The 22,876-nt window shown below is 36.7% G+C and overlaps 3 protein-coding genes and 1 long non-coding RNA gene across 4 annotated transcripts; 3 read left to right on the forward strand and 1 right to left on the reverse strand.

The window, feature by feature from the left end:
- Positions 1-671: 671 nt before the first annotated feature.
- On the forward strand, positions 672-1,262 carry LOC128673254 (cuticle protein 16.5-like). The gene has a single exon (XM_053750984.2). It carries the CDS (start codon positions 672-674, stop codon positions 1,260-1,262), a length of 591 nt encoding a protein of 196 aa, XP_053606959.1.
- A 987-nt stretch (positions 1,263-2,249) lies between these two features.
- LOC128672897 (uncharacterized) lies at positions 2,250-3,357 on the forward strand. Its single transcript, XM_053750402.1, has one exon. The coding sequence runs from the start codon at positions 2,328-2,330 to the stop codon at positions 3,261-3,263; it is 936 nt and encodes a 311-aa protein (XP_053606377.1). The 5' UTR covers positions 2,250-2,327; the 3' UTR covers positions 3,264-3,357.
- A 1,955-nt stretch (positions 3,358-5,312) lies between these two features.
- Positions 5,313-6,279, reverse strand: LOC128673117 (cuticle protein 65-like). Its single transcript, XM_053750746.2, has one exon. It carries the CDS (start codon positions 6,201-6,203, stop codon positions 5,403-5,405), a length of 801 nt encoding a protein of 266 aa, XP_053606721.1. The 5' UTR covers positions 6,204-6,279; the 3' UTR covers positions 5,313-5,402.
- A 9,968-nt stretch (positions 6,280-16,247) lies between these two features.
- On the forward strand, positions 16,248-18,649 carry LOC135309798 (uncharacterized). Its single transcript, XR_010370011.1, has 2 exons — positions 16,248-16,409; positions 18,022-18,649. It is a non-coding gene; the product is annotated as an uncharacterized LOC135309798 (long non-coding RNA).
- Positions 18,650-22,876: the final 4,227 nt, after the last annotated feature.

Below are 22,876 nucleotides of genomic sequence, written 5' to 3' on the forward strand. Positions count from 1 at the left end.
AATCTTTTAACTATGCCAGTTGTCCATCCAATCATGTTGATAATTAGCCTATTAAAAATAATGATTAGCGTTTTTTATTGAAATAACTGGTATTTATTTTAATAAAACGCAGGATGTCCAACCAATGTAACAGTTTTATTAATTGTTAAACGTGACAAATATACTTCAAAAAACTTAGTTTTTGTTTGAAAATATCTCGCCAAACTCGATATGCAAATTTTAATTTAAAAAATAATTACTACCTACGTACTTTGGTAAGTTAAACATGGGTGTCTCATTTAAGATTATAGCTTTAACTTGACAAATTTATGGGGACGGATGTTATTTGCCCTTGAACGCTAAATGTTTCTAGATCATAATTCATAATATGATTATTACTTTCAGATCATACATCTCAACAGAGGCTACCTTTGTCAAATGTCATCGTTGCATTAGCTACTGTAAGTACTAAGAATAGGCTACAAATGCGACCTTTAAGTATTACATTTCGGACAATACGCAAGGACGATTACTTTTGTATTCCTGACGCCCAAATACTGTTCTCTGATCTATGCATAGATTATATCATCTGTATAAATAGGAGGAGCAAATTGTGTCTGGCATCAGTCGCCCATGTTTGGTGTGAAGTGATCTTCCTAATATATCCGGATCCAACACAGACCTCGCTCGCAATGAGTCCGTTGGTGGTGTTGTTCGCTGTGATCGCTGCGGCTGCGGCGGCTCCACAATTCCTAGTCCAGCCGCCGCTGCACTACCAGGCGCATGCTTTTGGGCATATTCTGAAGAAACGATCAATCGGCCATGCTGTAGCTTATTCGTTGCCATCGGCAGTGTCGCATCAGTCCCGCGTGGATGTGCACAGTTCTCCGGCTGTGGTGACAACAGCAGTGGCCGCGCCCGTGGTTGCTGAGCCAGCAGTTGTCGAAGCTCGCGCTTTGTACGCCGCTCCTGCTTTCTACTCTGCAGGATCAGCTGTTTCTCACCAATCTCGCGTGGATGTGCACTCGTCTCCAGCTGTAGTAGCTGCTGCCCCAGTTGTAGCCGCTTCTCCAGTGGTGGCCGCTCGCGCTGTCGCCCCGGTAGTTGAGGCACGCTCTCTGTACGCCCCTGCAGCCACAGTATACGCGGGAGGTTCCGCGGTCACCCACCAGTCCCGTGTAGACGTCAAGTCCTCCCCAGCCGTGGTGACCGAGCAGCTGGTCGCTCCGGTGGTCGAAGCTCGCTCCGTTTGGGCTCCATCAGTGTACACTTCGACGTGGTGATATGCGTCTTCACAACGATAACGATCCGATAAGACTATATACAAACATTTTGTAAAAAAGTGAATTAAATTATTTTTCACAAGAACAAACAACATAATTTTTTATTTCCCTAATTAGAGTATTTTTTAAATTTTCGCGCTTTGAACACACTATATATTTGAACAACTATATATATAGTAGCTCGAACCTTTTTTATTTAATGTTGCTGACGATTCAACGTCCTTGCCAACGCCGTGGTTGTGCTAATATGTAGTTATGTTCAACGGGAACGTTCAAAGGGAACTATAACTACATATTAGCACAACTTCTTCTTTTTTATTTTTCTATAAGTAGTTAATTAATGTTAGGAATCAGAATTTTTATTATTTTCATTTGCATGCCCACATTTCTGGAATATAAACAATGCTCAAGAAGTTATTTCAAAGGTATATGTTTACATTCGTAACCTCTTTTTAATATTATGAATGCGAAAGTAAGTTTGTTTATTTGTTTTCACGCTCTATCTACTTAACCAATCTTCTTGAAGTATGGAGAAGGACGTAGGACGCGGGTGAAGCCGCGGGCAAAAGCTAGTAATATCATTTTTGGATAAATCTGCAGGAGTAACTTAAAAAATATACTTGATGATTACGTACCTAATTATCTGCTATTTCAAAAATAATAAAATTCTACTATTATTATTTAATTGTAAAATATTTTTGATAAAGCTACGATCCGTGTTTTGCCGTATTTGATGAAAATTTTCATGTAAAATTTTACTAAACCCAATTATCGTAAATGCCACCTATACATATGCCCTATACATTTTCCTTATCGAAGTAAAAGTACTTGACTTAATTATGACGTAAATGGCCCTAGACATGTGCAAGGTAAGCTGCTTTCATATGACTCTTGACATTGTGAGTTCACAAATATTTGAGCTGGTATAATAAATAAATCTGTAATTATTTGATCGTTGTTGTCAGTATAAAAAGCGCGAATAATTTTTGTACTGTATCAGTCGGCCGTCGCACGGTTTGAAGTGATCTTGTAGTTCATCGAATCTCAACACAGACCACGTTCACAATGAAATCGATGGTGGTGTTGTTCACTCTGGCTTCCGTGGCTTGCGGCTCCTACTTGCCACTGGCGCAGCCTCCGCACCACGCCGCGTTGGTGCTGGACCCCCACGGCCATCCTCTGGACACCGCTGAGGTCATCAACGCTCGTGCTATCCACCTGCAAGCTAAGGCTCTGGAAGGATACTATGCTCCCCTGACTCACTCCGTGGTAGCTCCTCTGGCTCACTCTGTGATCGCCCCGGTAGCACGTTCCGTGGTTGCCCCTGCAGTGGTCGCCGCGCCCGCTGCGGTGTCTCACCAATCTCGCGTCGACATTCAATCCAGCCCCGCTGTGGTTTCCCACGCCGTTGCCAGTCCCGTCCTTGCCCACTCTGCCTACTCTCCCCTCTTGGCTCAAGGTCTTGCTGGACACGGACACCTGCTGAAGAAGCGTTCTCTGGATTACATCGCCTACGCTGCTCCAGTCATCGCGTCCTCTGCCGTCTCCCATCAATCTCGCGTGGATATCATTGAGAAACCTTCCATAGTGTCTCACTCCGTCATCGCCCCAGTGGTTTCCACTGTTGCCAGCCCCAACTATGCATTGGGTCATTCAGCGGTTGCCGCTCCCCTGTCCGCACACTCGCTGCTTAGCGCTTCAGTCTGGGGCTCCAGCCTGAACGGTCATCTCTTAAAAAAGCGATCCCTGGCTCATATCGCATACGCAGCGCCTCTCATCGTACCTTCAGCCATCTCACACCAGTCTCGCGTGGATGTCATTCAGAAGCCCGCTGTGGTGTCCCACTCCGTGGTGGCTCCAGTGCTCACTCACGCTGCTCCCCTGGCCGTGGCTCAGGTGGCCCCGGTCAGCTACTCCGCTCCTCTCGCTCCCTCCGCCGTGTGGTCCGCGTCAGCCGCGCATTTATCCCAAGCTGGTCTCCTTCATGCCTCCCACTGGTGAAGCGAAAACTCGATTCGATAAACGATGTAGTTTTCGTTTTAATAGGTAATATTAAAATGAATAGACAAATTATTAAATTAAGTAACAAATTTAACATTTCTGATTTTTATTTACAACCTTTTTCCAATTGGGCCTATTGAAGGATCTACGAATAATGTTTGTATGAAAATGATATAAAAAATAGCAAAAATGGCAATGTAGTGTAAATGTCAAAGTGGTTTTTATGTTCCTAAGATGCCTTAAAAGATTATACTCACCACTTTTATAAAATCAACGATTATGACTGAACATTTTTTAGAATAGTAACTACGAATATTTTTCCCATTTAAATAGATATTTAGAAATTATCGTATTTAAATCCACCATATTAACTATTATTATACAATCCTGATTTTTAACGTCTCCACCCGCCACCGTTTACCAAGTTAAGGGAGAACATCTACTAAAATTAATTTTATCTTTTGAGTAAAATAAGTAATTCGCAAACGGAACCAGAAATGGTCTTCGTAATCTATCAATAAATGCTATAAATGATAACGTATGATTCGGGATAACGGGAGGAAATAATCATCTCCATTTTAGGCGCACGGGGTTACAGTGACCTAAAAATTTTTGGTAGTCTTCTAGATTTTGCATTACTTTGTTGGCGCGATTATTGTATATTGTGTATAGATGCTAAATTACGACTTTCTAAAACTAATGAGCTTAACTGCGTACATATAGACAGAAAGCGAAAATGTAAGGATACCTTCCTACTTTGAAACCTTATAAAGATATACATAGTATTTTATTTCATAACATCACCATATTGCAGGAAAAATTGCTGATATCAAATCAATATAATGCGGTTGCTATATCTTCCGCATATTTGCTAAAAATAAAATTGTATTATTTTTTATGGTGCCTATTACGTGCAATCCAATCATTTGGATTAGCTCGCATAAGGAAACGACAGCAATATCAATTTGTAGTATAGAGGCCACTGCTTCCAGACTATATGTATACTACTCCCCAAAATTTCACCGAAAATTCGTGTTATATTACCTATGGTAGGTAATTTAACATTTTTCATGTGTATTGGAGAAAATTATGTAAACTTTCGTCATCGTCGATCGTAATTTTATCGAACAATTGAAGAAGACGTATTTTTTTCGAAACAATCGAATGATTTTTTCTTCTCGAGATGTTTTTCTTGAAAAAAATAAATACAGGAGACATTGAAAAATAAAAGAAAAAGAAATACGACAGGTTTGTTTCAACTTTCAACGATTCTCTGCTTGAATTCTGCGAATGAAAATGTATTTATGTCACGCAATTCGAGAAAATTCGAAAAAAGAATAGCAAATCAAAAGTATTGACTGCAAAAGTTTTAAATACTGATTTCTGAAATGTTCGTTTCTAAAAATATACATTTAAGGGTGTTATATCAGATTTGTTTGTGTTCCTATTTAAGTAAATATAAGTGTAGGTATATTGTCATGTTCTTTTATTATTGAAACTGATGCTGTTGAACTGATGATAATTTCATCGGATTGTAAATACAATCTATTTCCATTTATGCTATACACATACAGCTAATCTGAGTTAATATTTTCGATTTTTATAGGTTATCAGAAAATGTTTATCAGGCTGAACAGTTTCTGCATTTTCGTTTGTCGTATACATATAGTTTACTTGTTTTATAATATAATGCCGTATCAGATGTTCCGGCATTCAAAATGAGTAATAACAACTTGATATTTACACAACTATATTGTACATTTGTTAGTGATTTGTTACTATTGATTTAAAAATGATTGTCTTGCACATTTAATTACATAGAAAATAATGCTATTAAAAATACCTTATTTTTAAATAACACATATCAAGATTGTATACTTTTTTTTAGCAAGTAGACTATTTACCTATATAAACGGGGTAGGTACCCAAACAGAATAGGACAGTCTTCCTGACTTCTTTTTATCGTGATAAATATTTGTTACTCTATCAATCTATTTCAATTTTTAATTTATTCATGAATGCATACCTTATCTCAATAAAATAATGAAATGTATTATATAAATTCATTTATTTATAAATTACTTTTTTTTGTTTTTTTTTTCTCTTAAACATTATTCTTAGGTTCGTCAGTTTCGCTCTTCACCAAGCATGGACTAGGGGGCTGGAGTGGTAGCCATATCCAGAATGCGCCAGGGGGGAAGCACCGTAGACGCTGTGCGCTAAGGGGGCGGCGCCATATAGGCTGTGGGCAAGAGGCGCAGCGGCGTACACGCTGTGGGCGACGGGGGCGACCACACTGTGGGACACGACAGCTGGGCTGCTGCGGACGTCGACGCGGGATTGGTGGGACACGGCGGATGGGGCCACAGCGACCACGGGGGCGACGGCTTGGTGCACAACTGGGGCGGCAACGGCGTGAGACACCACAGCGGGGCTAGAGATGACATCGACGCGGGATTGGTGGGACACAGCAGAGGGAGCGACGAGAGGAGCGCTGTAGGCATAGTGGCCCAGGGAGCGTTTCTTCAGCAAGTGTCCGTATCCACGACCGAGACCGAGTCCGTAAGCTGAGTGGCCCAAGACGGAGTGAGCGAGGACGGGGGCGGCGACGGCGTGAGACACCACGGCGGGGCTGGAGCGGACATCGACGCGGGACTGGTGGGAGACGGCAGCGGGGGCGGCAACCAAAGCGGGAGCCGCAACCAAAGCGGGAGCGGCTACCACGGAGTGAGCCACTGGAGCGACGACGGCGGGAGCGTAGTGTCCTTCCAGAGCCTTAGCTTGCAGGTGGATAGCACGAGCGTTGATGACCTCAGCGGTGTCCAGAGGACGGCCGTGCGGGTCCAGCACCAACGCGGGGTGGTGCGGGGGCTGCGCCAGCGGCAAGTAGGAGCCGCAAGCCACGGAGGCCAGAGCGAACAACACCACCATCGATTTCATTGTGAACGTGGTCTGTGTTAACTGACGAACTAGATCACTTCAAACCGCACACGGTCGACTGATAATTTTGACTGGCCCTCCACGGTATTTATACTGACCGGACATAATTAAAAGGTAAGGTGATTTCAGTTCGTAATCATATTTTGTTAGAACAATGTCAGTTGTCAATATAACGAGTGACCTCGGTGCGTATGTGGCGGTCAGAGCGAAAGAATTTGGTGGCCAGAGTATGTAGTGCGCAACGACTGCTTAGTAGTAGTCAGCGCCTTATAGGCTGCGCCACCCGCCCTTGTTGCTCAATCCATACTAATATTATAAAGAGAAAATATTTGTATTTTTGTTTGGAAATGAATAAACTCAAAACCGACTGAGCCGATTTAAAAGAATTTTGGCACAGAGAGGCGAAACCGAGTGACATAAGCTACTTTTTATTATGGTTTTACGCAAGCGAAGTCGGGGCGAATGGCTAGTTTGAAAATAATGTTAATCGTTTCCAAGATGATCCAATGTTAAAACTTCAAAAGGATACTTGATTTATTCGACATTATCTTCTACAAAATAATGATGAAAAGATTTCCAAAATCTAATTCATAAATTATAAATGATCTAAGAATTCATATATAGCTGTGTTCCAATACTTTTCTTCTGTGGGAATTTCAGGTTACTGGAAGTCCTATATATTATAACCTGGTTATATGTGTATATAAAATGCTTATACTGTATGTTTGTCATCTTGCACACAAGATCTTGATATAAAACCTGAAAAAACGAATAAATTTGCCATAATTCTAAGTTACCGGGCTTGTTATACCTTAACCATAAAATAAATATTTTAAGGTTATATATAAAAAAGATCTTAAAACGTCTCTTTGTGAATGGACAGGCCTTGCGCATGCGCAGCGCACAAAGAAAGAGACAGACCTCGACCACTAGGAATTATTTTACTAATATCTTAGCTAGTTCCCTCTCTGTGTCCAAGACGGCTAGGATTTTGGTACTGTATGTATAGACGTATTTAAATTGGATGCGGTTAGGTTTAGTCTAGTTAAGTGTAAGAGTAAAATTCTTGTCCAGTAGAAACGAAACGTCGAAGCCAGCTCTACAAACTCACAAACGTGTTCGTGAAGTTAGAGCTTGTAGAGTGTATTAAGGCGTATACTAAGGCATATAGTGTTAGGGTTTGTATGTGAGTTAGGGTATACCTATAGTCATTTCATTGTAGAGAAGATGTAAATTGTACTGTTCTTAATTGTCCCAAATAAACTAAAAAACTTTTTACGGTATAAGTGTGCATTGCCACGAGACTTATAATATTCTGACGGGATAAGGAATTACTATTTCTGTGTATCAAAGGAGGTACTAATCCAATAAATTAAACCCAAACATAATGTGTCATACTAGTTGCGTTCCAAGGCTTCACTCCCGTGCGTATTTCGGGATGAAAAAATCCATTGTCACTCAAGAATAAAGTAGCTTCCAGCTGGCTCAGAATCGAAGAATTTATTCAGAAATTACGTCGAACGGTTAATAATCTTTCCAAATTTTTTTTCAACGTCATTTGACAGTCGTAATATATTTATATTTATTTATGTGCCATTTTATTAAAATTGCACATAATAACAGTGCCATTTGACTCGTACACAATTTTATAATACAATGATAAATGTGAACATTTCCATAAAATAAAAGGAATAGTGAAGTCTGCGAATGATATCCAAGTGTCTATTACTTTAATATTATTCCAAGGTTGCTCTCACCGTCATAAATATTGAAAAATAACGTTGCAACCACAATGTAACGTTCCCTAGTCAGTTTGAGAAAGGGCTGACCGACCATTGGTGACCGCAATACGGGTCAGGTCAGATACATTCAAATTAATTCATTTTTGCCTTTACAGATGATAGCTGTTTTCTAGAATGGTCTCAAAACTTATAAGCTAGTTGAAAATAATCAGTAAAAAACCTTCTACGTAGGACAGTCTACACTGCTCATTATAATTGGTAGATTAATCAATTTATGTAATCCGTTTAGTACCGTTTTAGCGCTCTTTGTCTACAATTAACAGCCCGTAAAATATTAAAACTTAATTAATGAAAACGGGTGTAAAACTTTGAAATTAATAACAACGTACTTAGTTCATATTACTGTACATATTATCTGAAGTACTACATAAGTCACAGGAAACTTTTGTTTATTTTGTAGGTGGACGGAGGAGGACGCCGCTTGCTGCACAGATTGCTTCAACAACAATGTGACCCAACTGTTAAACAATTCAATTCAAATTAAATATAGAACAGTTTTTTGAGCTATGATTGGCGGCGATAGGTTTCGGAAGGGCTTCGGCGGGCCATCGGCACTAGTTCGATGAACCTTCACAAATATAACTAACAACGTGCAGCATTTCACAAAATTGTTAGGTATTATCCCGAATCAACATGATCTTAATCGTCACATAATAGAATATCAGCTTTAGCGAATTTACTAAGAATCGTCGGCAAATTAAATTTCTGCATTACTTTTCTGAGACACTGTTGCGCGACGGACTTCCGTCGTTCGCCATCTTATACTAACTTACATCTTGTACGCACCATTGTCCAAAGAATAAATTCTATACATTCTACAACCTATATTCAGGCCTCTGCGCGAACAGACACTGGTTACAATTAGCTTTCAGTAAATAAAGATTTAAAGGGGGTTTGTTCACATCATATTTGAATTTGCAGCAGATTGGTAGTAAGAGGTACCTATTGATCAATACTACATTTATGACCCTATAAACAAGGTCGGCGCCCAAGGAATTCGACATGCAACAGTTCAATGAATACGATTACTGGTTAGATTTATTGCAATAATAAGTATAGTAGTCCTAATAAATAAGCATAAAATCCTGTAGGCCATTGTCATATACTTTAACAATTAAATTCATTATTTAATATTGTCGATCAAATGCATTGGGATATACAATATTTTTTTTATTTAAACTCATGGCTACTGTAAGTATTAATTTATTTGAGTCTGGCTGAGCCGATCCGCTCACTACCACCATCATAGCATTTTTATCAATTTGTTTTAATTTAAAACGAAAACTAAAAAAAACACCACATAAGATTATGATACATTTACAGAGGATTTATAAGTTGTATACACTTTTTATTTTACTAAAAGTGGTTACAATTTACAACAAGATTTTAGTGATCACGGTTTTTTTATACTACTGAGCAAGCTAATAAGCGGCCCACCTGATGGGAAGTGGTCACAACAGCCTATGGATGCCTGCAACACCAGGTATGTACACGCTCGTTGTCGGTCCTAAATAAATATTTTCACGCCCTTTCTGAAGAACTCCATGTAGTAGTCCCCGGGGAAAACAACGGCAGGGAGCTCATTCCACACTCTCAGAGTACGCGGGAGAAAGTTCCTTTTAAAGCTCACTGTACGCGACATTTTTTAAATTTTCTTAAATTTAATACATCCAGCTAGAAACACATCACCAGGAGACTAAGTGGGAGTAATCAAACTTGATATGGCAACGAAATTACTGTAGTTACTTCAAATATGTCGAAATTACCCAAAGTTTTAATGTAAAATGCGTGACGGCGATCTTTAGGATATGGACATGTCTTTTGTATGTCGATTTTGTCTTTTTGGCATGTTGCACAGTATTTAAATATCTATAAATATATTAAGTAGGTATATTAATTGCTTATACCTCTAATATAAACTGAACGCAACAAAAATATTTAGTAACTTTTACATCCTGTTCCTAGTTAGTAATGGTGCAATAGATAACTTATATCCCTGATGCAAGTAGAACTAAGATTACGTCATGCTTAACATTGTACTTGTTTGTGCACGTGGTTTTGATTCTATCAGTTTTCTCTATCTTGGTATCCTATTCAAAAAATCTAATCCGATATCATTTGTTTTTGAAAGAATTCACCAAGTTGCCAGCATGTTTTGTCTCGATAAACTTTTTTAAACCGTTTTTATAGTCGATTACAGCTTGACTGCTCACCACCTATGTGGGATTTCTTTCGGCGCGAATACTAATAAACCACCACCACCACATTAATAAAAGTTTCCTTATGCAGAATTTCAGAGTTCGCGATTTTAATTACAATTTAAAGTAGTACACAACCCAAGTACGTTAAAATTTATTTCAAAGTACTTATCTGAGGGTAAGTTGTACTGTCAAATTTGACCTTGATTATAATCGGCACGCCGCTAACGTTTAGACAAAATGGCGTATGCACGTTAAAGTTAATTTCAAAGTTGACGATGCAACCCACCCTTAATATAGGTATAAGGCTTCGAAAGCAAGTGTGAAAATTAGGAAGATGTGTACAAAAATGTGTTTTTTTAACTAAAAATACATGTACCTACAGGTAAAGCAAAAATATATAAAGTCTTGACGTTATCGCTGAAGAGACACATGTTGGTCAGAGGGGAGCTTTGGCAAGATCCAGTAAATACCTAAGTGATAACATCTTATTGTGGTTATGCTGCATTGTGTATGGATGTTCCGTTTGCTCATGTCTAAATGGTGGCACTTGCGGGGGCGCAACAGACAAGGCATTCAGTAAACTGGGCCGATCTGATAGCTATGTACAACTTGCTTCACAGGCAAGACAATACCGCTGAAATGATGACGTGGCGCAACAAATTCGATATAATTTAATAAAAAAAGTAAGTAATATATTATTTTGCATATTTGCGTATTAACTATATTAGCGCACAAAGTAAGTACTATCTGTCTGCAAATTACATTTTTAATACAAGATTTTATTGTTGTCAGAGAGATATTATTGCATTCAATGCGTAACAAAATAATCATATCCGTGCAGTAAACCGTTGAGGAGTTCCCTCGTCGAAAGCCGTTATGCAATATTTTTATCCAAACTAAATAATAGGTAATCGTTATATCTATTCCAGAAAGCTTTTACTGATACATTGCTTCGATTACAGAGTACTATAATTCTGTGATACATTGATAGATCTTGCACTTCTTTGTTATACATAAAATTACTTAACTGTAACGTTACGTTTAAGAAAAATACTGTCATGGTCACAATCTCAATAATTGTTGAGGCTGGATGTTTATGTGACAATTGCGTTTGCTATGGTATAATTATCATAATGTTAACCCAGTTTACACGAAATTATAATCTACCGAGATCTTTATCCCACAGCCGTTCAACTTTGCAGCAAGTAACCGCAAACGGGCAATTTGTTGTTTTGTTTAGTTAGATATTGTTGTATATGCAATAGTGACACACGGTTCATTAGATGGGAAACATTTCTCTAGAAATATAAGAATGAGAATAATTATATAGGAAAATCGCAGAAATATAACCAGGTACTCAATTGTTATTAATATCAGCAATGTAGCTACAACTTAGTGACTTTTATTCAGGTCAACTGAAGGCAAAGACATCTCCTTACCTCTTACCTCCTTCTAATCCTAGTATTCCAAAATTTGACTCCCAGAAAATAAATGTGAAAACCTATTTCAAAACTTAGCATACTTGATTTACGGGCTTGAATTCATAATTCAAGAGTAAGATACCCTCTTCATTTGAATACAAAGTTTGATTTCGTTGTTAAAATTATTAATCAAGGCAGTACAATTAGGTACTATACAAAAGCGATGTGGGGGAAGTGACAACTTGTACCTATCCGTGTTGGTCTGAGCTCGGTCGCCTTGATCTAGTAAACTAACTGCAGCGAGCCGGTGCACAAAAACGGCCAGATATGTCGTTTTATGATCTTGTTCATCGATCCATGATTCGATCGGAATATCGATGCAGTCGAATTTCAAAATATATTCATACCACCTACTGCTTTCATTCAGTGATCAGGGCAAATCGCTTCCCTATGTAGAACTTTCAATCGATTTTTTAAATAAATTGTTTAATAAAATAAACTGCGAGGTTTTTTACTTTAGAAATGAGTCAGAGTTTTATGGGTCAGAATTCCCAAACTGCTCGAATAAATCCTTTTGAAAGAACACATCTATTGAATACATAAACATTAGCAAAATTAAATGTCGGCTTGTATCCTAATCCTAACTAATATTATAAAAACAAAAATGAGTTGGTTTATTTGTTTGTTACCTCTGCGTATTATTTACTCAATCAAATTAGAATGATTAGGTTACTTTATATCCTGGAAAAACCTACTGCTATGCTGCTAGTGAAATTAATATAACTAAAAAGCGTTGTGCGGTTGAGGATAAGTTATTACTACTGTACCTATGAGTATACAATATGCACATAACATAATGAAATATTTAACCCTAAAGTTATGATTATGCACTGAGGAACTCATCGATTACTTTGAGTAAACTTGAAAACGTGCGAATATATGTTAATTACATACGGGCAACAGCCGTGTAATTTCATTATGCAATTTTATGTTTTGGCCTTTGGTTTATGCTCTGTTAATCTAAAATTAGTCTAAAATTGGAAAGCTATAAAATAATCTTGGATATTATCCCAAAATATTTATAAAATTTTTAAATGGCTTAGGGATTTTTCTACTCACTGCCTGGTAAAAAGGCTTTAAATTTCTTATATAATGTATAACCTATGAACTTTACAAATCCACAACCTACCTATTTTTAGCTAAGCATTCATCGATTCAATGCGAACTTTGTCGATAACACCAGCAATTCCCATTGTTGAACTTATTCATCTCAACGAAATTCGTCGTATGATGACGTAATTTTTCCGGTTTGAATGGAATTAAATCGCGTAGGTACGATGCAATGAAGTATTTCTGATACTATGAATGAGTTATTCTTCTGTAGTCTTACTATATTGTAGCACATCAATCAAACATCGTAAGGGCAACGACCTTCGCCTTGAATAACGAAAGTTTTCGGCGCCTAAGTAGAGATGAGCATTACAAGATATTACCAACAATGTGTAGCATATTATGGTTTAATATGAAAAACATGCCTGTGTTCATGGATGAAAATAATATTTGGACTGTATTTAATAGGGCTGATGATTTAAAAGTTCCGGAGGTGATGAAATACGTGTATTCGTCCAGAAAAAGAGGGGGAGAGAGCGAGAAAGAGAGAGCACGCGGGAAACATAATCAAAGACAAACGTAGGCAAACATAGACTATACTAAAATGTTGCTATTTCCAACAGTAAATTTTATTATGTTATGGAGTTAACAAGGACAAATATTTTATAATATATTTATCGTTGTTAACCCTAGTTTATTAGATTAGATAAATATTTTTCAAACCGATATAATTTCCATCTTCTCATTATGGATCCACAGGAGACCACAAAATTAGTCATAACAATAATGAACATCTTGTAATCTCGTCATAATATTCAAGTACGCATTATTCGCTATTGCTTCATTAATTTTAATTAAAGAATCGATAAGACATTTCCTCATACCTAAGCGTTGCAGTTCAGTCGAAATAATTATAACACGCGATTGAATTTGAAAGATAAAGCTTACATGATTTCGATTAGATTTGAAGAATCTTGTTTTCATTTGCTCTTATATCTGTCAATATAAAATTATAAAATTATTTATTTATATTTTTTTAAAAGGAAATAAAAACGGTGTGGTTCGCAATCTCTCTTTCCTACATGCCCATTACTTTCAAAATGTTTTGGGGAAGGGACATTTTGAAACCAAGGGACAACGCCCAACGATTGAAGACATTATTTTTTACATAAATAGGTAATAAATTACGGTATTTTGAACATATTGTAATAAAGCCCTAATAAAAAAATAGAAAAAGAATATCGAATGCAGCTTAGTTTAAAGGATAATCTGTAAAATTGTGCTTAGAACAATAAAGATTGAATGTATTATTTATTTTAGAAACACGTTTGTAGAATAAAAACTTGTTTCTATAACATCCGTTTCCTAACAATCATGACGACGATAGATATGCTATAATTTTTATGGTGGTATTAATGGGATGATTTGGCACGTTTTCCGTTTCGCTTCCTAGTTACCTAGGTACTTGTTTATTTCCGTGGTTCTTTCTATTCCGTATATATTTTAAATTTCCTATAAATGTGTACTACACATATGGCAATAACTATATTTTTGGGTTGGAAACACTATGTCTACGATCTGCTCACCGGCTTGTTCAATACATATACCTATTTTTTTAAATACTGGTCATCCTGATATTTCCACCGAAGCAAAGCCCCAGGGTGCAGCTTGTATTTTATAAACGGAGGTTTTACCAATCTTAAAAAAGCACAACGTACCATGGAATTTTATTTTAGTTTTTTCTATACCTTGATTAGTAGGTTAATTAAACGTTTTGATGATTTGAAAAAACAGACCTACTTAATTAGGTAAATTGACAAATCACAATTAAAATGGGATTAGGTCCCAAAACGTACGTTTATATCTCCGTGCCCGAGACAGTGATTGTAACTATGCCTCACTTTTCGAATGTCCCAAAATGCCTCGTATTATGCCGTAAATAAATCAATTACGTTATTTTCCTTTGTACAAAGAAGATCACGTAATTCTGTCCTACGCTTGCCTGCCTACGTAGCTTGTTTAAGAAAAAGAAATTATTTTTGGTGAGAACAAATGACTCCCAAAAAGTACCTGGTAGATTTTTTGTTACAAAAAGACATACAACAGCCGTACACTATGTACCTTTACGCGTGTAACTTCACGCAAAAGTAGGCAAAAAAAGTAATACGAATTTTATGTTAACATAATATTTTTCGGAATCGAATGATTGTTCAATTACAAGCACGTTTTAAGTACGTACGTACAAGTACGAATCTTTTCTTTTTTGGCGTCAAGTCCACAGATTGATTTGGATACCTAATGTTCATGAAAGTCTATCAGGCGATTGGAGAATATTTGTCTTGAGAAAGAAAGAAGACTTCAAAATGTTTTATTTCCTTTAAGGTAGGGTAATCGTATCATTAAAAAGTTACAATATATCCAGTCATCTGTAATATTATTTCGATCGATGTAGCTAATTTAATAAACATGAAAGGAAAGAAATAAACGAATTCAGTCAAGTCGGAGCAACGGACCCAGGGTGGTCCATTGCCCTGTTGTAACTTCGATAGAATCTAAATTTAATCAAGGATTTTACTCATCTTTCGTTTCTTTAAAAATATTTCGCCTGCGAGGACTATGTAAATGAGATGTCTGTATTTGTAATGCCTGCTATACACTATTGCCGAACTCGGACAGACAGCGATGCAAATAAACGTACATTGCGTAGTTTGTATGTGAGCTTTTTATTACCGCAAGAATAATCCAGCAATGTACGTCGAACAGCGAACTGTTTGCCGATAGTGTACCTGTAGCCCGTATTAGACAGAATCTTTTTACTTTATTATGCATGCATTCATCTGCCTTCGTGGTCCATCTATTGATTAGCGTTCTATGTGTTGATTTCTGAAGTTTCCATAGGTGTAATCATCGTCACCATTTTTAATGTCCCGACTCCTGGAGCAATGTACCTATAGGAAACATTTTAGTAATCTATAAGATGATGAAATTAGGGCTTATCTATACATAGGCAGGATTCCTACTGCCACATCTCACAACAAGTGGAAAACCAGATTAAACCGGAATAAACTAGGGTTAAAATTATTTAAGTTCCAGCGTGCTCGCGATCTTGGACCTTTGAAAGTAATCAAATATCGCAGGCAGATGCTCCTTTTTCCTTTTAAATTATTGAGTTGGGAAATTGGGGACCGGGTCGTTGACCGTTGTGATCTACGATTCTAAACTAAGCCTATTGTAACGAAAAAGTTTGCATGATTTAAGTAATTTTCTAGTAATAGCCGTAGGTCACCGATTACTATAAGATAATTTGGGTTCAAATCCCATAAGAATTGCATATTATATATATTTGTAAGAAGCCCTACTAATTTTGGGCCGTGGTGCTATCAAAGGAAGTACCTAAACACAAAATTATTTAAATATATTAAAAAAAAACACGTTCTTATCAACAAATATCGATGGTAGCAGTTAGGAGATTAACTGCCTTATTGAACCAGTTTAGTTGCGTGTTATTGTTTATTTATAGTGCTGGTTACCCATCTCGTTTGACAGTCAGATGGTATTGTCCAGCCTGTATATAAGATGTGACCGAAAAAATGTGGCCATTAGTCAGCGGATATTTGTAGTGACGCCAACTCGTTAGACAATATTCCCTACATCACCAACATGTACAAACTGGTATGTATGTTTTACTCATAAATATTTCAAAGAACCTATTTTTTTCGTCTATGAATTTAGACGTTTCAATTTTTGTTTTTTATTTGGTAAAGTACTATTTAGTCGGACATAACATGTAGCAAGGATATCATTCTTGATTACACATTATTATAGATATTAAGTTTTTAGACATTTTAATATCATTCATATTATTTGACATATTATTTAGGTAGATACTACTTACTTCTATGGTCTCAATGCAAAAAATAAATAAAGTAAATATAAATTTAATAAAAGAACTTTCAGACAGAATTGTGCACGCCTGTAAATGTTTAATATACTGCCAATTAAGTAATTGAAAGGGTAAAAGGTAGTAGGTTACCCAAGGTTTGATTATTAGATTTTATTCAGAAGTATAACGTTATTTTATTAAGTTATTAAGCTATTTCAAGGAGTTTTCAAAACTAAAAGGTTCAATTTTACGCGGGCTTCGGGTCGGGTTGGGTAATGGCGAGGATTGACTTGAGTTGATATTTGTATGTAGCAGCACTACAAATAGCAATACAAATTAATGGAATGGAATTCAAAACGGAGTGTGCATTCATTCGTTCGTCAACAAAAAAGAATAAAAAATAATATATGAGTTACTGGCCGTAGCGTAGTGAACTTGGGGTGTAACCTTAAATATTAATACATAGGGTAGGTTATCTAGTTTAGTGGCGTAAAAATAACAACTTTCTAAATTTGTATTTAGAATAGTACACTAAACTAAAATTCTCAAAAACTTTTTGACTGGACTGGCACTATTCTAAATACAATTTTAGAAAGTTGTTATTTTACGCCACTAGATAACCTACCCTATGTATTAATTTTTAAGGTTACACCCCAAGTACAATCTCTTTCTAATTGTGTAAGATCGTATAAAACCTATTTAATTGAAAATGTATGCAAATTCTAAAAGCATTGTGAAAATTTTAAGCCATTAAGAAATAAGGTTATAACCTTATTTCTTTTTTATTGAATATCGCGAAAGGTGTTCAGGCAGGGCAGTCTATGTTCTGGAAAGGAGCGAAATGGTTCTATCTAATTACGAAATGGGTTCGTTGACCGATCCCGTAGCGGATACTACGCTCTTAATTACACTTTTGTCATAATAAATGTTCACTGCATTTTAAAAATCCAGATATTCTGTTTGAAGGAAATAACTGCCTCTTGTTCATAGACAACAATAAAATCAAATAATTTTAAGAACACATTTTGGGTCGATATCTCCATCTTATGTTACTTTTTAATTCCCACCAGTTCCATCAGACGGGATTGCATATAGATATTATGGACAGGTTGTTTACTCGGATCTAAGAAATGCCCGCGCAAATTGACTAATGGCCGATATCAGATGGCAATGTGCTAATGAACAAATAATCAAATCGGCTAGGTATTTTATAATGCTCGTGATTCTCTATAGTCTGCCCAAGACTATGAGACAAAAAATCAAAATGATGATCAATGTAGTTTTGTCTCATCTACTCCGGAGGGGCCGCGAGCTGAGAAGCAGGTAGTTTTAAAGCTTACCTCGAGGTATTTAATTAAAAAAATGTTCTGCAAATATCTTTAAAAATGTATTTAATTTCAGGTAATTCTCTTCGCCCTGGTGGCTGCGAGCGCGGCCGCCCCCGCCCCCTCCCCCGGCGCTGTCTTGGCCTACTCTGCACCAGCGCTGGTGTCTCCCGCAGTAGTGTCTTCAGTGGTCTCCCCCGCGGTCACGAGCTACTCCAGCTACTCAAACAGTGTCGTCCATGGCTCGCCACTAGTCTCGCTGCGACAAGTCCCCGTACCAGTGGTTCACTCCCCCGTCGTTCACGCTGTACCTTTAAGCTACTCTAGGGTAGTCCAACCCCTATTACTATAAAATAACAACTTCGGACCTCAGGATACAGTTGAATTTATGGAATCCAATGAATCGAAAATCCGTTGAAATTTGGTAGTAATAGTCGCTAACTGAAACTTAGAGTGAGTTGCACCAGTCAACTTTGACGTTGAGTTTAAACTCACGCTGACGTTTGGCCTACTTTACGTTAAAGTTTAACCGGTGCAATTCATTGATTTTAATAGTGATGTTTGAATTTAAATTTTAATAATTATTTCAAATCATGTTAATCAGTACAAGTAGGTAGTCGTTTAAGTTTGTTAGTAAGAAGTTAGTTAAATTTAAAATAGCTTTGAATAAAAAATATATAAAAGAAAATTAACTGTTCACGATACGATGTTTTTTACTTTTAGATACCTCTGTAATAAAAAGCCTTTACTGTGAAATTGTCAATCCCTCTGTTTTTTACAAATATGACATTATTGACACAAGCTTTTATTGTTCCCTCGTCGTGATCCATTCCTGGGTGCACCATCAGGTGATGTTTTAGCTTATTATAATAATGCAGTGTCATCCAAACTAAACGTGTGTACAAAATGTTATCTTAATCGGTTGAAGATATCTGTTTCAAAATTGATTTACAAGATTCTATCCGAACATACATTCATTAACTAACACGTCTACATTTTTACACATTTATTTATTTATTCATAAGTACACAAAACAGTAAGTTACGTGGGTACATGCACATAAAATAATGAATACTACACAGTTTCTACGAATTAACCAAACTGACCAACAATATGTTATTTATACATTATATTGCATGTTCAATAAAAGCATGTAAAAATATTGTTGACAAGTTCAGGTAATGACTTTAGGCAAACGCAGTGACAAATTATCGTACTGTACTGTAACACAGTTCCGTAATAAATTCTGAAATGATATAGAACTTCGGATTAACTGGAAAATCAAGTCGATTTTTAATGAACATTAAGCTATATTTATGGTAATATTTCTGATACGAAACTATATTAGGTTAATTATTGCCGGTGATTGTAAAACTAGAAGTAGGTTCTAATTATATAGTTATTTGTAAGTATCGACGACGACGCATTAAATAAGAGTATAGCTAGTTGCCCGCAGCTCCTCCCGCGTTAGCCTATATTTGAGGTCATTAACTATACATATTCCAAATTTCATCAAAATCGGCCAGACTGATTTTTCCATATAATATTACTAGCTGCGCCCCTGGGCTTCACTCCCGTGAGAATTTCGGTATAAAAAGAGAGTTGTAATTAAAATGTAGTGAGACCAAACGTAGTATATTCTACTAGGGACACTAATGCCATTATTTGGGGAGAGCGGAATGAATTTCAGACCTTGCAATATACTGAGTATTGTAATAGTAAGTTGAAAGAAATTGATTTTCCACCTATTTTCACAGACTGTGCACATAAACTTTGTAATAATGAAGACCACAAAAAGGAGTTGCAATTGTTGTACAATAAATTAATTAAAGTTTTAGTTGATGCTTCTGTACATAGTTATAGGGCCAGTCAGAGAAACAATTATAAACATAAATATATATGCGGCTGGAATAAGCATGTAAAAGCTGCACATAGTGAGGCTCGTTTATGGTTTCAAAATTGGGTTATGTATGGTAGACCTAGCTATGGTTTCGTCTATAATAAAATGAAAGAGACAAAGAATTTATTTAAGTCAAAGCTTAAATGGTGTAAAAATAATCAAAAGCAAATAAAAATGAATATTTTATCAGAGCAACATTCAAAGAAAAACTTCAGTAGTTTTTGGAAGCAGACAAAGAGAATAAGTCCAAGGGCAGCTTTACCAGCTAGTATTGAGGGGCAGAGTGAGCCGCAGCATATAGCCGAAATGTTCAAGAAACATTTTACAGTTCAGCCGTCTACTGGTGAGGTTATGTCTGAAACGGATACTTGTGATGACAGTAATAATTGTCAACAGTGTGTTTTATTTACTGCATCTGAAATTAGATCTGTACTCAAAAATATGACCAGTGGTAAGTCACCAGGACATGATCACTTAAGTATTGAGCATCTACGGCATGCTGGGGTTCACCTGCCTAGAATTTTAGCTATGTTTTTCTCTCTTTGTTTGAATCATGAATACTTACCTGATGATATGATAAAAACATTAGTTGTACCTATAGTAAAAAATAAGACTGGTAATGTTAGTGATAGGTCTAATTATCGGCCTATATCTCTGGCGACCATTATTGCGAAGGTATTGGACAGACTGCTTGAGCAACAGCTATGTAAACATGTGAAAATACATGATGCTCAATTTGGATTCAAACCTGATCTCTCCACTGAAACTGCTGTTCTTTGTCTCAAGCAGACTGTCCAGTACTATACTGCTAGGGATACTCCGGTATATGCTGTTTTCTTGGACTTCTCACAAGCCTTTGATTTGGTAAAATATGATATATTGTGGAAAAAGTTATATGAGAATACCACCATGCCCAATCAGATGATTAATTTATTGAAATACTGGTACTCCCATCAACAGAATTATGTTAAATGGTCAGGAGAGCTCTCAGGCATGTATAGGTTGGGAAGTGGGGTGAGACAAGGGGGGATTAGCTCACCAACGCTCTTCAACTTGTACATGAATGAGCTGATTGATGAGATCAGCAGCGCCGGAGTCGGCTGTTCTATTGATGGCACCTTTGTAAATAACATAAGCTACGCTGACGATATGGTGCTGCTGTGCCCATCAATCAATGCTCTCAATAAGCTTCTGGGCATCTGTGAGCGATATGCGGAGTCTCATGGTCTCAGGTACAACACTTCGAAAAGTGAACTTCTGGTCTTTAAAGCTAAAAGCAGAAATTATAAAGTTCCAACTGTAAAGCTTAACGGGGTTCCTTTAAAACTGATACGGTTGAAAGCCTGTCGACTATTATTAGGAAGCGTACAGCATCTCTGATGCACCGAGTGCGGCGCAGCACCAACAGCCTGGTGAAGACCGTAGCTGCTAGGCTGGACGTGGACTGCGCTCTCATGCAGCACTGGACTCGCATCCACCTAGCTAAGGACACCAAGTGCTCTCGTAATTTTAATATAGATGTACTAACATAGTTTGTAAGACACTCTGTTACTAACACTATATAGGTTTTTTAAACCTGAAATAAATTATTTTTATTTTATTTTATTTAAAAAGTACCCCATTCAAGGTACCAGTGTACCAAATTTTATAATAATTCGTCAAGTAGATTTCTCTTTCATGAAAACATACTTATCTACATAGTTACACACACATCCTCACAATTTCCGTATTTATAATATAAGTACAATAGGATACATGTCGCCTATATGTATATGTCGTCACGAATGATATGGTTTGGCAACTAAGGATGTTGAAGACCGTGTAAAGTAGATAAGAAAAAGTAGGAAAGTGAACCTTATCACCAAATAACTGTTTTTGTGTAGTCAAAATATAAAAAAAAAAATCTTCATCTAAACAAGACAAACATCACATGCAGCCATGAACGTGAGAATTATAATTAAAGTTTTATTCGGTATGTTTATCTGTTTATTTTTTTAAAACATTATGCGGCCTATAATAATAAAATTATGCCACGTTCAGGCTAATATGTTGTTGTAAAATTAGAAATATTTAAAGTCTGTAAAAATCATATATTAATACGTTTAATAATGCCAATAATGCATATAAGTGAAATAAAATTACATTGACAGCGTGAAATATGTAGGTACTTACAAAGATAAAATGAACATATCATTGTTGGATTCCTCGTAATCGAAGTGAAAAGCTGAGTACACACCTTTGGAGTAAGTATCCGCATTCGTCTGTGAATCAGGAGGTGGATGTAAACGCCTCGCGCAAATTGCCGCGTCTTTCGATCTTGGTGTATAAGCATAATCTACTATTTTTTTAAGTAGGAATAAATATATTTTTTAATTTCACAAATGTTTCGTATAATCATATATTAATATATTAAGTAATTAAACTTAATATTTATAAATTTGAAGCTATATCATTATCACGCAGGAAAAAATATATTGATTCACTTATTGGAAACTATCACACATCACGTAAGATACTAGAATATAACCGTCGTAGAGCAAACTTATCTGATAGTTTCATGATGTCATATCAATTTTGTGTTTTTGGGTTTTAAAAACTTTTTCAGTTTGTAAATACCATGTGTCTAAATAGATATGTTCTTATCAAAATCGTATAACAAATGAAAATAGGATATTGAATATATAGAACATAATAATAATAAGAGGGTCTATGGTGAAATTCGTGACAATCAGCTGATCACATTAATCAGTTTAAGTGAATGGCCGTTTATCAGTTTGTTCAAGGCAAACACGGAAACAGTGCAAGTTCCTGTTACGTTATTCTGAAATTAATGTTGATTCGAATAAGGTGCAAACTCGGTGTGTAGGTTGCCGTTGCAGTGGACAAAGCATTGGCACCCGCGCAGCCCTGCGCTGCGATGCATTTCTTTCTAAGACCGACCTGTACTGCACAGCCAACGCCCTATTGCATATTTGCCAACGTCACAAAGCTATCTGGAATACGCCTACAAACGGGTATATAAATTGAACCT

The sequence above is a fragment of the Plodia interpunctella genome, chromosome 10 (genome assembly GCF_027563975.2).
Source record: "Plodia interpunctella isolate USDA-ARS_2022_Savannah chromosome 10, ilPloInte3.2, whole genome shotgun sequence".
Classification (NCBI taxonomy): Eukaryota; Metazoa; Arthropoda; class Insecta; order Lepidoptera; family Pyralidae; genus Plodia; species Plodia interpunctella.

Bases quoted from the DNA above. Each gene is read 5' to 3' on its own strand.
- LOC128673254 (XM_053750984.2), top strand. From the start codon at position 672: ATGAGTCCGTTGGTGGTGTTGTTCGCTGTGATCGCTGCGGCTGCGGCG.
- LOC128672897 (XM_053750402.1), top strand. From the start codon at position 2,328: ATGAAATCGATGGTGGTGTTGTTCACTCTGGCTTCCGTGGCTTGCGGC.
- LOC128673117 (XM_053750746.2), bottom strand. From the start codon at position 6,203: ATGAAATCGATGGTGGTGTTGTTCGCTCTGGCCTCCGTGGCTTGCGGC.